Source organism: Dicentrarchus labrax, unplaced genomic scaffold (genome assembly GCF_905237075.1).
Source record: "Dicentrarchus labrax unplaced genomic scaffold, dlabrax2021, whole genome shotgun sequence".
In the NCBI taxonomy this organism is placed as follows: Eukaryota; Metazoa; Chordata; class Actinopteri; family Moronidae; genus Dicentrarchus; species Dicentrarchus labrax.
Genome location: NW_026136702.1, coordinates 4,150,958 through 4,163,010, shown reverse-complemented (window position 1 = coordinate 4,163,010; position 12,053 = coordinate 4,150,958). Strand labels below are relative to the sequence as shown.

General features: G+C 41.2%; 1 protein-coding gene across 1 annotated transcript in view; it reads right to left on the bottom strand.

Annotated features, from left to right (window-relative positions):
* Positions 1-10,741, bottom strand: part of vwc2 (von Willebrand factor C domain containing 2) — a 28,106-nt gene extending 17,365 nt beyond the window's left edge. The window contains exons 1-2 of the mRNA XM_051378534.1: positions 10,430-10,741; positions 721-1,450 (exon numbers count right to left, since the gene is read on the bottom strand). Coding sequence (XP_051234494.1) covers positions 721-1,371 — 651 coding nt within the window. The 5' untranslated portion in view covers positions 1,372-1,450; positions 10,430-10,741. The remainder of the gene's footprint in view (positions 1-720; positions 1,451-10,429) is intronic.
* Between the last annotated feature and the right edge of the window lie 1,312 nt (positions 10,742-12,053).

Genomic DNA, 12,053 nt, shown 5'->3' with positions numbered 1-12,053 from the left:
CTGGGATAAATTATCCTTTTTTCACACACATTGTTAACCCGGGGTTTACCTAAGCCCTGGGCTATATGACCGACACTGCCCTAGGTTAAATGTCTTTTGGAACACCTGACTAATGTTTAAATTTATGTTTGCACTCTTTTTACCTTAGCCCTGTTTCAAGCTGGCACCTTTTACCCCCAGGTTTAGTAAATTTTCAGGGATAACCCCGCAAACTTGGCAGACAAGCCCTAGGCTAAAGTCGGGGTTAGCCCACTTTTAAACGCACCGGGATTCTAGCAGTGTGAAAGCTTTTTTGGCCTGAGGCTAAAAGTTGCTTGGAGCTAAGAAGGTTCTAAGAATGTTTTTAGCCCTGGGCTAAGTGCAGTATGAAAAGCCCTGTGTCTCTTCACAAACACCTACATGTAGCAGCGTGCTCTGCAGAGTTGTAACATTACTACTGTAACTCTATGTGTATCAACAAACTGAATATGGAAACACTCTGCTGAAGCTGCATTGCTAAATTCAGCCTCAGGTAATATTCAGGCGTTGTGTAAGAAAAAAGACAAGTGCTGACCTTTGCCATTATAAATCTGCCTGCCTGCTTGCTTGCATGCTGCGAGGCAAGGTAACTAGTTTCTGTGTAGTGCCTGTTATGAACTTCATTGAACAGCAAGGAGTGTTCTGTCAGCACTTCTTTGTTTGAGCATGTCAAAAATGAGTGAATGCAGTTAATGGTCTCACCTTAAACTCTTCTAGAGAGGCGTAGATCTTGCCCCGAAACTCGCAGTAGTTCTTTTTCTCCTTGCACTGCGGGCAGCATTGGCTAGTGTCCACTTTAATGCAGCGAGGGTGAACCCTGGGACATTCTGGTTTGGTGCACAGAGGGCCCTCGTCTGTGCAGAGGCAAGGGCACGTTGAAGGGCCCGGGGTGAACTGCTCACCGATAGCGTACACAAAGCCGCTCTCATCCATGCAGCCTTTCCCCCTGTAGTCTGGATAGGCGTACTCGTCGATGGCGTCCAGAGAGAGGGTGACGTCACTGGTAGGGCCCTCGTCTATTTGGTTCAGGCTGTCCTGTTCAGTCCACAGCTCCTGGGGCTTCCCGCCCTTAGATCCTCGTGTCTGAGAGCTGAGATTCGGTCTGGCGCGGCTCACGGCAGTCCTGTTGGGGCCCAAACCATTGATTTCCTCCGGCCGCTGCTGAGCGCCGTATCCCAGCGGCTCCTCGGAGACCTGCTTGTCCTGATGTTTGTCCTCCCTGGCTTGGGTCAACACCCTTTCCAAACGTTCTCGGCTCGCTGGTAAGGTCGCTATAGGATTACACTGAGCGCCGCTCATCAGGACCCCCAGAACAAAGAGAACTTCTGCTGTCATGGCAACGGAGCGCAGCATCTCTCCCCACCACCAGCGAGGTGGGAAAACACCTTGGCTCACATAACACTCTTCACATCTCAGGTGTGAGCCAGTCCATCTGGAAAGAGAAAATTAAACTGGGGTTATGTGCTCAGTATTTTGTCACTTTTCATCCCAGGTGTGGCGTTCGTCTCGTTCAGCTTCTAGAACATTGGAAGAGATTCAGGCGACTTTAGAGCACTGCTCCATCATGTTAAACATCCTGCTGAGTGTGACGCAAGCCTGTAGGATCAGTGAATTGGATCATCAGGACAGGGAGTATTCATAGGGCCGTGTTAGGAAATCGATACTGCTTCATACTGTAACACCTCTCTGCATCAATCGGTCCCAGCAGTGACAGAGTAAGAGGAAAATAGCCAAAGAAGGACCAGAATCTAACACTCTTAAGCTCCTGCTCCTCTTATGGAACAAAGAATCAGGATCAATGTCTGCTTTTTTTTAAATGAATCACAGTCAACTGTACAAAAGGAGAAATTGATTTGAAAATAGAACATAATTCCAGTCTGGAAAGATGAATTTACTATAGCTGACTGAAGTGGCCATATCAATTTCAAAATAAAGCCCGATCTGCTACAGCCTTTGCGAAGAGCCGCATTGGGCATCAAAACTTTCTCAAAAAAAAAAAAATCCCACTAAACATCTCATTGTTTTGTTTTAATCAAAAAGTAAAAGCGCATCACTTTCTTTACAGCTCTCAGAACTGCGAGGAGTCAATACACAACAGCTAAAGTCGAGTGAAATCCCGGGATCAACTGCAGACGTTGCAGAGACTGCACATTTTTGAAAGGCTGTAGTCAATGTTTTTGTTTTTGTCTCTTGCTTAACTTGATTTACTGCGGCGTCTTGAAATTCAAATGCCTGCTATGTTGCTTTCCTGCGTTCGGTGGCCTACTTCCATTCATTTCCTCACCAAATGTTCAGTGTCATCGTTAAGCTCTGTTTAACGGGCTGCAGCTGTGTTGACATTTATAACTTATTCTGAATGAAGGTGAGATTACTCCGTATTGACTCGACAATTAACTACAAACTCCTGTCTGCGCCTGTTTAAGAATATTCCACCATATTGATTAATTTGTCAACCTCAATGAGCACAGCTAATTTTCAACAGAGCGATAAGGAGCCCTAAACAGGAGGTGAAGAGAAACTAAACATTAAATGAGCCGCAAGCAAATCCGTTTCGGTATGTGGCAATACACAGAAAGAGCAGAGATAATGCTGGGACAACCAGCCACATTAATTCTATCCGACTGCAACTATGAAGCCAAAGTCTCCCCATATGTTTTAACTCGTTTTAACGCATTTTGATATTCATGAATTCTGATCCATTCACAGGGAAAAAGGCTGAAATTGACTGCTGGCATGCCAGTGGTATTTGAACGGTGTTTTAGCTGAATTGCTATGTTTGAGGCAGAATCCTTGGAGCTTCTGTGGAACTGAGAGGAAGCAGAACGAGGTGCATACCGATAACGCTGCTGCAGCTGAGAGAGAGAGAGAGAGAGACAGAGAGGGAGAGAGAGAGAGGGAAATGAGCCCAAGCCTCATTAGTAAAAGGACCTCATTTGGCTTTTCTCAGCCTCACCTCTCCACCTTAACAGCTGTTACTAGCTGTCACACTGTTACTGCTGCTGCTGTGCTCTCCGTCAAGACTGAGCACTGGGTGGCCCTCAGGCTGGTTGTCAACTGGGCACAAACTTGCCACAGCACCACAGAATTTTAAAGGTCCTGTGTGTCACATTTAAGAGGATCTAATGGCCGAGATGGAATATAATATTCAAAACAGTGTTTTTATTAGTGCTAAAATTTTAATCGTTATGTTTTTGTAACCTTAGCATGAGCCTTCCATGTTTCCACAGCAGCTCAGAACGGAAAATTCAAATGCAGCCTTACGTAGGGCTGTTGGTATTTTTCACAAGTTTTGTGGTTTACCTTTGCACTTGGTAGGTGAGGGTGAAGGGAGGGTGTTGCCAGCTGCAACTACACCGCTAGATACCACTAAATCCTCCACAGTGGACCTTTAAAGGATAAGGCTTACGATACATTTGTCTCATTGTCGACAAATCCCATGAAAAGCAACAAAATGATCCTACTAATATGTAAGTATAGGCGTATCCAAGGCCTGATCTAGCTTATTCTGCTGTGCCACAGATCTCCACTGCAACATTAAAAACACATGAATGAGCCACACTGTTATATTGGCTGGCATTGTCTTTCTCTGTGATGAACATGGGCAATGTAGTTCATTTTGAGTCAGTACAGTGTGTTATTCCACCTGCCATATGCTATATTCAGTAGTAGTCTTGTGGCTCACAGACTCTCTCTCTCTCTCTCTCTCTCTCTCTCTCTCTCTCTCTCTCTCTCTCTCAGTATGCAAATGTTCATGTCTCGGTAGATTGTTAAACTCGGCACTTATGGTCAATGTAGCAAATTCATTTCAAAATGTTGCCTACATGTTAGTGTTGAAATGCTACTCGCTGACATGCTACTATGAAGGAATGCATTTTGCAGAACTAATTTGGACAAAAAACACACTCTGCATCTTTAATTGTGTACTGGTTCTTACTGAGCTAACCGTGGGGGTTAGTACTGACCAATATTTGACCAATCTTTCCTCCCAGGATGGGGAAGTCATGACCCAGACCTGATATTCTCATCCTAACCCAAACCAATCTTACTCTTCATGCCTAAACATAACCCAAAAAAGGACAGGGAAAGCAACAAGTTCTAGCTAATCAGAGCCACAATAGAGTTCATGACTTTGCCACCCTGGGGGAAAAACATTTGGCGTCCGGCAATCTGTTTGTGTGCTCCACAATCTATCTGTGCCGCTATTACTGTGGTGGCAAGTCATAGTGACTCTGTGAATGCAGCATGGGTAGTTGGATTGATGACGTGAGGCAGCGGCCTCCAGCTACTGATGAAGGGATCTTATATGGATTTTTTTACATATTAGACTAAAACTGATGTTTTATGATAATAACCAGAAATATAGACTATAGCATAATCAATCAAGAGTTGCATTTAATCATCACATACCAGTTATGTTGATAAAAAATTAATAAATACGTATTCATGTTTTTTCATTTATTCAAGTTTTCACTAAGCATGTTAACAATGTATGTCAAGTGTGCGGTCTCAGACAGGAGCAGTCTTGTGTGTTTCACATTCAGTTTTTTTCCAAAGTTGAAGTTTGCCTCTACTGTTGGAGCAGCTGATAACGACACAGATTCTTCACAATTTCCTAGACATCATTGTCTTATGTAATGTTACATAGAGAGTAAAGGGAAAAGTAGAGAATTGTACACTTCTTTGGACAGCTTGCATTCAAAAAACGCGTGCATAATGTAGGAAGTCTTCCTCCGGATTCGTGTGTATTCTGTTCCTTTCCATACAAGAATAAGCACATAAATCAAGCCCAAACTCGGGCCTCATTTCCATTATTCCTCCACTCAACACAACACAATGCAGAGTCCCTTAGCGTCGCTAACTAGTCAGTTACACACAGACACCATTCAGACATACATTCACTTCTGCAGCAAATGTGTATTAATGTATTGCTGAAAACCTGTCCTCAACAGACTCACTATTTGCAAAGAGAATACAGATCCTTCTTTAAAATAGAAACTATTGTATTTGTGACCATTTTTAAAGATGTATGTCTTCAGCAGGTGTGACTGGGCTCAGGACAGTATCACACACAGAATAGAGAATTAAGCATACTGACAGAATTGCGCATTTATAATTTTAGTCTTTTCATGGCATTTGCTGAGGCATAATAAGGCACATATGGACCCCAGCAATATCCTTTAATATTTAACCTAAATCTGTACAACCTTATGTAGATTCTGTGGATCAACAAATTAAATTGTTTGCTAGATTCATTAAATCCTAATGCTCATCTTCTCTAAATGTCTAATTAATTCCCAGCCACACAAAAAGATGTGCGCCGCATGAAAATGTACAGGTTAGACTGAAACACAAATGTGTCCTTCTCACTGTAGTGCCTACTGTTAAACATTTTCAAGATGCCTTTGAGGATACTTTTTCTTAACCACTTTTCAGGTTCAAGTGGTGGCAAACTTTCTTACGTTTATAGTGTTGCATATAAGCCATTTGGTGAAAGGTCATGGATTTATCTTTGCCCTACAGCTCTGCAGAGAATTTTGTTTTTTGCTTCACTGCTCTATCTTGAATACTTTCTGGCTTGAAAGAGAAAACACAGCTATGAAATTACATAAAGTCACAATGCAGGGCTGACACGTCTCTGCAGCATAGGGTAGATGCTTGTGCGCTATTATACAGACAAATTGCAAGTAGTAAAATTGAGTGTAATGAGCATATAATGTGTGATAAACTGCAACCATGGTTCTGTGAAGTCTCTTTTAGGATCAAAACGTGATGTAGCAACTCTCTGTGTTTTTACCAACACTGCCACAGTCAGACTCATAAACTCTGCTCACGTGTGACCTGAAGCGGCCCGTGCTCAGTAAAGCCTCATACTAACAACTGGTTGCAGGCATCAATCAGCAGCATACCAGGGTTTATATAAGCTAACATCACTGAGTTCATTCACACTTCTGACACATTTGAACACCCACTTCAGAGAAAAAAAAATCAGCTCTGGAAGTGGAAAAACAACTCTCTTGTCAGCTTCAAATAATTATCACTGGAAAACAAACACTTATTAACGCTGGAAAATCAGCTGTATATTTTTGTCTTGAAGAAACAGTCGTGTTTTCTAACTGCACAGAGCTAAGTGGTCATGTGGCTTCCACATCTGTTCTGCAACTGACTCTGCGTGGTACTGATACTGAAGTGGCCCAAGCAATTACCAAGTGACAAACTATACTACAGTCCCATATAAGTCCAGCCCAAAATGGCCAATTAAAAAAGACGATTCAGTCAAGTTCTTGTACATTTTAAAATGGAACAACATACAGTTTGTTTTACACTATAAGGGGGTGGACTAAAACAGTCTTGGGAACCAGACAGAAAGCATGCTAATAACTCCCACTAAAACTAAGACCTCCACTTAGCTTTGCTGTTGCGCTGAATTGTAATCTAATGTTGTTTCTTTAATTGATTAATAAATAAAGATGTAAACAGAAGCTGTGAGAAGTGATGTAGTGTGTGTGTGAACTGGGAAACTACACACCCCTGGAGTAAAATGTAGGCCTTAAATATACATATTACTAAAACATCTCTGCGCATGTTATCAAAGTTTAATGATCGGGCGGTACAAGAGTTTAAATGAACTGAGTTTCTAATCCACCACTGAGCCAGACAGCTGCGGTCAGGCAGCACTCAGACCAGGGATGTGAAAGTTGTCAGTTCAAACCTTCGGCCTGACAGGTCGAACAGCAGGAGGACCTCTACTAGAAACTCAAGAGCAGGAGAAGCTTATTCCATGAAATACAATAATACATCATTAGATGTCAGTATGGAAAGCCAAACCTCCTATTAAAGTATGTGTATGATATAGTCTCCTTCCCTCTCTTCTTTAACAGCCCCAAAAAAACCCAACTTCAGGTTGTTTTATCACTTTGGCAACTTCTTCTAATTCTATGCAATTTGCTTATAAACATGATTTTTAACTAATTTCAGGTTCCAGAAGTCTGCTACAGAAAATAACACATTATTTCTGTTTAGGGTCTCAGAGACTCCTGCTGTAAAAAATGGTTAAATACCAAGTATTTTTTCATCTGCTTTATACTTGTGACTGGAGTTGATTGCAGTTTTTATGCTGGGCTACCTTCCCAAATCAGAAATAAAGATATATATATATAGTTGTGTTTGTGTTTCTGTTACTGGAGTTCGTTCACCAAATGTCTAAAGGGGAGTTCTAACTGACTAAAGCATAATGTATGTAGGATAACATAAGTAAACAAAATGCAGGTTCAGTCCATACAGCATACAAAACATGAAATATTTCCTTTTTTTGGTGTAATAACAATGATTTACAGTCATTATGCATTACTGCTTTAAATTCTACATGTTGGAATTTAATAAGGTTAAAATATTTAAATGGAAAATATAAAATATTTTTACACTCCAAACATCAAGATAATGTCAATGTCAACCAAACATACAGGTTAATACTTCAAATATTAGATCTTTGCTAGGCAATGTTGTCATTTCAGATGTAATGTAGGGCACTCTCCCCGTCTCCAGCTACATAGGCAGCAACCTGCAATTATATTTCATGCTTATTTTTTACCACTATGTATTTTTACTGCATTCAAAAGCAGCAGCGTATCAGTCTGGATTTCAATGGAGATTCATATTTCTGGGGAAAACACTAAATAATTAGATGTTTTTGTATTTATGAGGTCAGATTTAAAGATCCTGAATGCTGGCACAATATCCAGTTCCAGTGTAAAAGTGTAGGTAATCATCCTCAGCATCAGGGACCAAACCCTCATAAGAATAAGACCTGACTGTGCGATCCATTAAAAATGTTTTTCCTTTTTCCTCAAATAATTCCAGTTCTGGCTTTAGAAATCTCTACAGCTCAATTTTCCGCACACAGTAAACATCAATTATCAAACATAAAGTAGATGTTACCTTGGGATTGCCATGCAGAGGCAGAAAATTGTAATTATCTGCTGTAAATGGCTAATTTCACAATAATAAAGTTGGATTTTGTTATTCCACTCACCTATTAACATTGCAAATGTAAACGCTGCCATGCCCGGCACTATTACTTTTGATGACTGACGATGTTTCCACTTTCCACTGACATTTAAATGTTGCAGTGGCATCTTGCAATAGAGAGAATGAACTCAGTATTAGCCTCGGTGTTTACCAGCGAGAGCGGGTTCAGTCATTACCACTACCACTATAGATATACTGTAAATCCCCCTCGTCAAAGGCCAAAGTTCTGTTTACATCTCAGGCTATTGCACATAGCCAGCTGACCAGTGAGGTGCAGCAACAATGATTAATCAAGCAAGATTTCAACCTGACTGTTAGTTCACGGTTCAATGATGCTTACCATTGCATTGATTTATGACTCATAAATTATTGTCGTTTTCATTACCCTGCAGAGCGCATAAGTCTTGACACAACAACCTGAGCTTGGAGTAAAATTCTGGCTTTACCTTGGCTAATAAGATACTATAATTCATATAGATTGAATTGGCAGGGGTTCAATAACACAAGGCCTAGTGGCTAAGTTGTGTTAAGGTTGACCTGCCTCTTGCTTTCTTCTTTCATGTCACTCAGAAAGGATTCTTCCAGGGAGGTTGATGGCAGTTTCACTCACACAATTATGCTATAAATAGGGCCAAATGTACTGAGGCAACGCTCTCATCTCCAGGAATTCTCCACACACAAGCTAAGATGTTTTTGTCTGTTTATTTCTAATTAGCATTTGGTGTTAATAAGTGTGAGCACTATTTAAAAGAATAATCTGATTTGGCTGAAAAACTTCATGATGACAGAAGAAAAAGATAGCAACAGAGAAAGTCATACAGCAAGTGGTGAGGCTCACAGCATCCTTCTTGTTGGGATTTCTGTTTGAGGCCGGCATTGTGCACTGTGTAAGTCTGACAATGAGCCTCCAAAGCAAGCAAACATCACATGCACATTGTCTTGGAGAATAAAACTCCTGCAGTGTCTCGCTGTAAAATCAAACTGGATGTCATTGAGAGGAAAACCATCTCCTCGGGGCTAGAATTAACTCAGACAGACAATATGCCCTCGCCGCTGTGTGCACTTCATTTATTGCACTATACAGATTCTCCTACTTACACTGTTCCGACATCCCAACATGCCGTCGACGGCACACGGGGAATGCAACAATTTACTTTGAGGTCTACTTCAATTTATGACAAAGCAGATCACCAGGGACGAGATGTGAAATGTTTAGACAGTGCTGGCTAGTGGGCTTGGATCTGACAGGGCTGAGAAAGTATTGAATTAATGATGCCACATTTTAAAACTCATTTTTTACACACATAAACAGTGTGAAATGATGAAATCCAATTAGAGCAATAAGGGACACTAAGGCAGGATCCAAGAATATTAAGCCATCTGCCAGTGAGTAAAGATTGCTGCAGGGCTGCCTAATTGAATTTTATCCTCTGACTGTAAATCTTATGAGTGACCCAAATCAAAAGAAAGTTTGCCTAAACATGCGATGAAAAACCGACAGCCCTTGCAAAACTGTCATATAATCTTAAGATTATGTGCAGCGGAACAAGGTGGGAATTTGCTCATACACAAAGCCTGTCAGGAAAAGTCTGTAGCAGCAAATGTATCAGGGAGAGGAGTGTAAATCAGCATGATTTCTTTTAATGTTACTCAAAAAGAACAAAGAGATGAGGATGATGATGATGATGGCAAGCAGCTCTTTCTGACTCTGTGACACACCCAGAGGTGTAATAATTAAAAATGTGAATAAATCTCAATTCAGTGATCAGAACTGAACAAAAAAAACAACAAACAAAAAAAAAAAAAAAAAACAAGCAGCTATATTCATTAAAAAAAGATAGATTCATCATCCAACCACCTGCTTTTCTGGACATTTTATTTATTAAACGACAAATATGTTGTATTATGTGTTTTTTGGCTCTAGTGTTAGAGGCTGGATGTTGCATCCTGGAGTGTGTAAGCAGGCAGAGTCTTTGTGCAGCCACTGAAATCCCTCTGATGCTTCTTAGAGCAGCCTCAGTCCTATTTACATCAAAACGCCAACACAGTTCACCTCCACTGAAACCTACGAAGCTTCTACAGGTGCAACAGCCTTTTGCACAGGTTTGAACAATCTGCATTAGAGCAACCCCCCCAACCTTCCTTCCACATCAAGCTCATTTACATATAAACGCTTTTCAGATGAGATGCAATTTAATCTATCAGGCAGGCATGGAGGCAAAAACCTTCAAATGCAACACCAATTCCAACACTTCATCCCCAGTAAAAGTTGAACCTGAGCATTAAAGCAAATGGGACTTAACATGCATGGATTTATTTTAAAAACAAACCCACAACAACAACCAAAAAAGCTGCATCCTGACACAGCCGCACTGGCATAATTCACCTGTGATCCTCGGGAGTCTGTCTGTATCCGTCAGTGCGCTGGGTTGAAACACAGCCTTCGGACTGCTGGACAGCGGAGCCACGACAGCAACAAATGATCAGTAGTGAAGAGATGGAAACTGACGCTCGTTAAGCCAGTCAAATGCACAGTTTCCCCGGAGGATGCTCGCAGGTCATCAGCGTGTCGCGCCTCAACTTTAATCGCCACAGTGAGTGAAAGCGCTCCGTCTCCGGCGATGCGCCGCTGCAAAGTGCCGCGCAGCTACTGATGTCCCTGCTCCACACTGGCACTTTATTTCTCACGGTGACAAAAAAATAAATAATTTAATACATGAAAAGGAGGGAGGTTGGAGGGAGGGAGGATGGAGGGGGGAGAGTGGCGTTCAGACGTCACGTTCAGCCGAGCCGCCACTAGATGGAGCAGTTTTTTAGACATGAGGAACAACAGCCAGTCAATTAGTGAGCCCGGTGGACGTTCACAGGTCGGTTCATGAGGTTCACACACTGCTGTGATTAACGACTTTACTTAATTATCTCGAATTAGGAAGTCGTTTCCCTGACACGGTTTGGTCACCGGGTAATTTGTTGTCGAATGAGAAAAAAGACTAAAGCACATTTTACACAAGGAGGGAATTAAAATGTAGACACAGTGTAATACCTGAGTGTTGTACATCAAGGAATCATACAGGGCCACAGCCAGGATTTTATGAGACACTGAGGCCCCCTTCAGCATTTAACACCCCCACATATAATCCACCAGCTGAAAAATAAATCTCATTTCTTTATTATTATTTGGATTGTTCCCGTTTTATTTCTTCACTTAAAGGTCCAGTTTGTCACATTCAGCAGAAATTTAATATAATATTCATAGGTATGTTTTCATTAGTGTACAATCACCTGAATATAAGAATCAATGTGTTTTCGTTACCTTACGCTGCGGGTCGCCTTCCACAGAGTCCACCATGTTGAACCACCATGTTTCTACGGTAGCCCAGGACGGACAGACCAAACACTGGCTGTAGGGAGTTTTGCAAGCCCATTCTCGTTCCCAGGTCGTCAAATACAGACGCGAGCAGTGCTCAGTTGGTTGCAATCTGCAACTTGACCGCTGGATGCCAGTAAATCCTACAAACTGGTCCTTTAACCGTTCAGTTATTTTTTATTCACCAAAATTAAGGACTAAATGTTGTCTTTTATCTATTTGTTATTTTGCTGACATATAGGCCAAATAGTTGCATTTAAAAAATACTAGAATTTGCTTATATAGGGATTCCAACCTGGTGACAGGCTTTAAAAATAACTATATAGAAACAGTCTTCTCACTGATGCTCTTGTTTGTTTATGTAGGTCATATACAGGCATCAGTATTACATTTAGGCTGTTTCATAACCAGTTAAAACCCCTTGTAGGAAGCCTAAGTTAGATTTTGAATGCAGGATGTTTACTTGTGTTGGAGTTGGATATATTTGACATTGCAGTATTGCTGCTTTTACTTCTTCTAGCACTGGTAACGACTAAAAACCCCAAATTCACATTAAAAAATCAGCATAACTGATGAACTTCACTGTTATCTAAGCTCATGGATACTATAAGAATATTATAGAAATGCAATAGATGGTCTCCAG